The 1,735-nt window shown below is 39.7% G+C and overlaps 1 protein-coding gene across 1 annotated transcript in view; it reads left to right on the forward strand.

The window, feature by feature from the left end:
- The window catches only part of LOC106883603 (guanylate cyclase 32E), a 20,290-nt gene that overhangs the window by 1,921 nt on the left and 16,634 nt on the right, over window positions 1-1,735 (forward strand). The window contains exon 2 of the mRNA XM_014934689.2: window positions 1,010-1,276. Coding sequence (XP_014790175.1) covers window positions 1,010-1,276 — 267 coding nt within the window. The remainder of the gene's footprint in view (window positions 1-1,009; window positions 1,277-1,735) is intronic.

Raw genomic sequence — 1,735 nt, forward strand, 5'->3', positions numbered from 1 at the left:
TCTTTGGAAGCCTAGTACTTATTCTATGGGTCTCTTTTGCTGAACCGCTAAGTTACGGGGATGTAAACACACCAGCATCGGTTGTCAAGCGATGTTGGGGGGACAGACACGGACACACACACATAAATATATATACATATATACAATGGGCTTCTTTCAGTTTCTGTCTACCAAATCCGCTCACAAGGCTTTGGTCGGCCCGAGGTTATAGTAGAAGACACTTGCCCAAGGTGCCACGCAGTGGGAATGAACCTGGAACCATGTGGTTGGTAAGCAAGCTACTTACCACACAGCCACTCCTACGCCTAATTGAGGCACTTGGTGCTACATTGATGTTTTTTCCTTCTTTTCTTTCTCCCCCCCCCCCACCTTTTTTTAAAATTTATATAAATTATGCCATAAAATAGAAAGCAAAAAGAAAAAATTAAATGACAAACAAAATTCTGTCAGTTTTTTAAAAAATTTGCCTGACTTCATTGAAATAGTTTATTTGGGGACACTCTGTATAAATGGCTGAAATAAGGTTCCTTCAAAGGATCTAATGGATAGCAATATTCGAGGTGTGTAGCATGGAGTCTCTCCATGTCAAGCCACTACTTCTCCACAATGAAGGGTCACTAAGAATATGTGATTAGAATACCACAGGAAAAAATTGTGAAATGGATTCTACAAGCTGAGCCAACCAGTAGGAGAACAAGAAGCAGACCAAGAATGAGATGGTTGGATAATATCCATAGACCCAGTTGGTCATGTTCAAGAATCCATCCAGAGAGTCTAATAATGGTTGCTTCTGATAGAACCTTATAGAGAAGTATGTACTTAAGGACTCTACCTTGGTTTAGTCCTTCAGCTCATAAGATCCTGTTGGACTGTCCAACTCACACCAGCATTGAAAACAGATGTTAAATGATAATGATGATATGTTTGTAAATATAACCCAATTGTTATTGACGTAAGTGTTTCACAGGCTCCAGTCTATAGCCATATTGATGTACCATTTATTTTGCAGTTGAAAAAATCTATGACTCGCTGGAGCTTCTTGCAGCCAAACCCAAGCTCTGGTGCAACCCCTTCAAATGCCAAACCATTCTACAAAAGTCAGCAGGTATCAGTGAAATTCATTGGGAAGAAAAGTGTTGAGCTGACTCGTGCAATGAAGAGACGTATGCAACTGTTGAAAGAGATGCAACATGAAAATATCAACAGATTTATAGGGGCCTGTGTTGACCCACCAAACTGTTGCATTGTGCGACAATACTGTGCCAGGAATTTGGGGGTTTGTCATCTCTTTGGCTTCTTTCTTTCTTTCTCCGTTTTTACTTTTAGCCCTAGGTCAAACTTAATTTAGAAAATCTCTGATCACAAGCATTCCAATAATGAGTCACTTATCCTGATTCCTTAAGAGTACTTGAGATGACTACATCCAATGTGTTGTTTATTAAGTTGATGAGGTTCATTTGTTGTCTTTTAACTAATGACAAGACAATCCAACTATGACCATAGTTACCATCTCTTCTTCTGCAATAGTGTAACTCTAGACAACATTGTCCAATATGTCCTTTTAAAAAAACGACGATTTTACCTAGTCTCCATCTCTACAGTCATCACCCACTCTTCCCTATTCCCTACCAACTCATCATCAACCACCCTTTTCCACTATTTCCTACATTCACTCCCACCCTACCCCATCTCTACAGTCATCACCTACTCTTCCCTATTTTCCCTCTAACTCATT

This window comes from Octopus bimaculoides, chromosome 23 (genome assembly GCF_001194135.2).
Source record: "Octopus bimaculoides isolate UCB-OBI-ISO-001 chromosome 23, ASM119413v2, whole genome shotgun sequence".
NCBI lineage: Eukaryota > Metazoa > Mollusca > Cephalopoda > Octopoda > Octopodidae > Octopus > Octopus bimaculoides.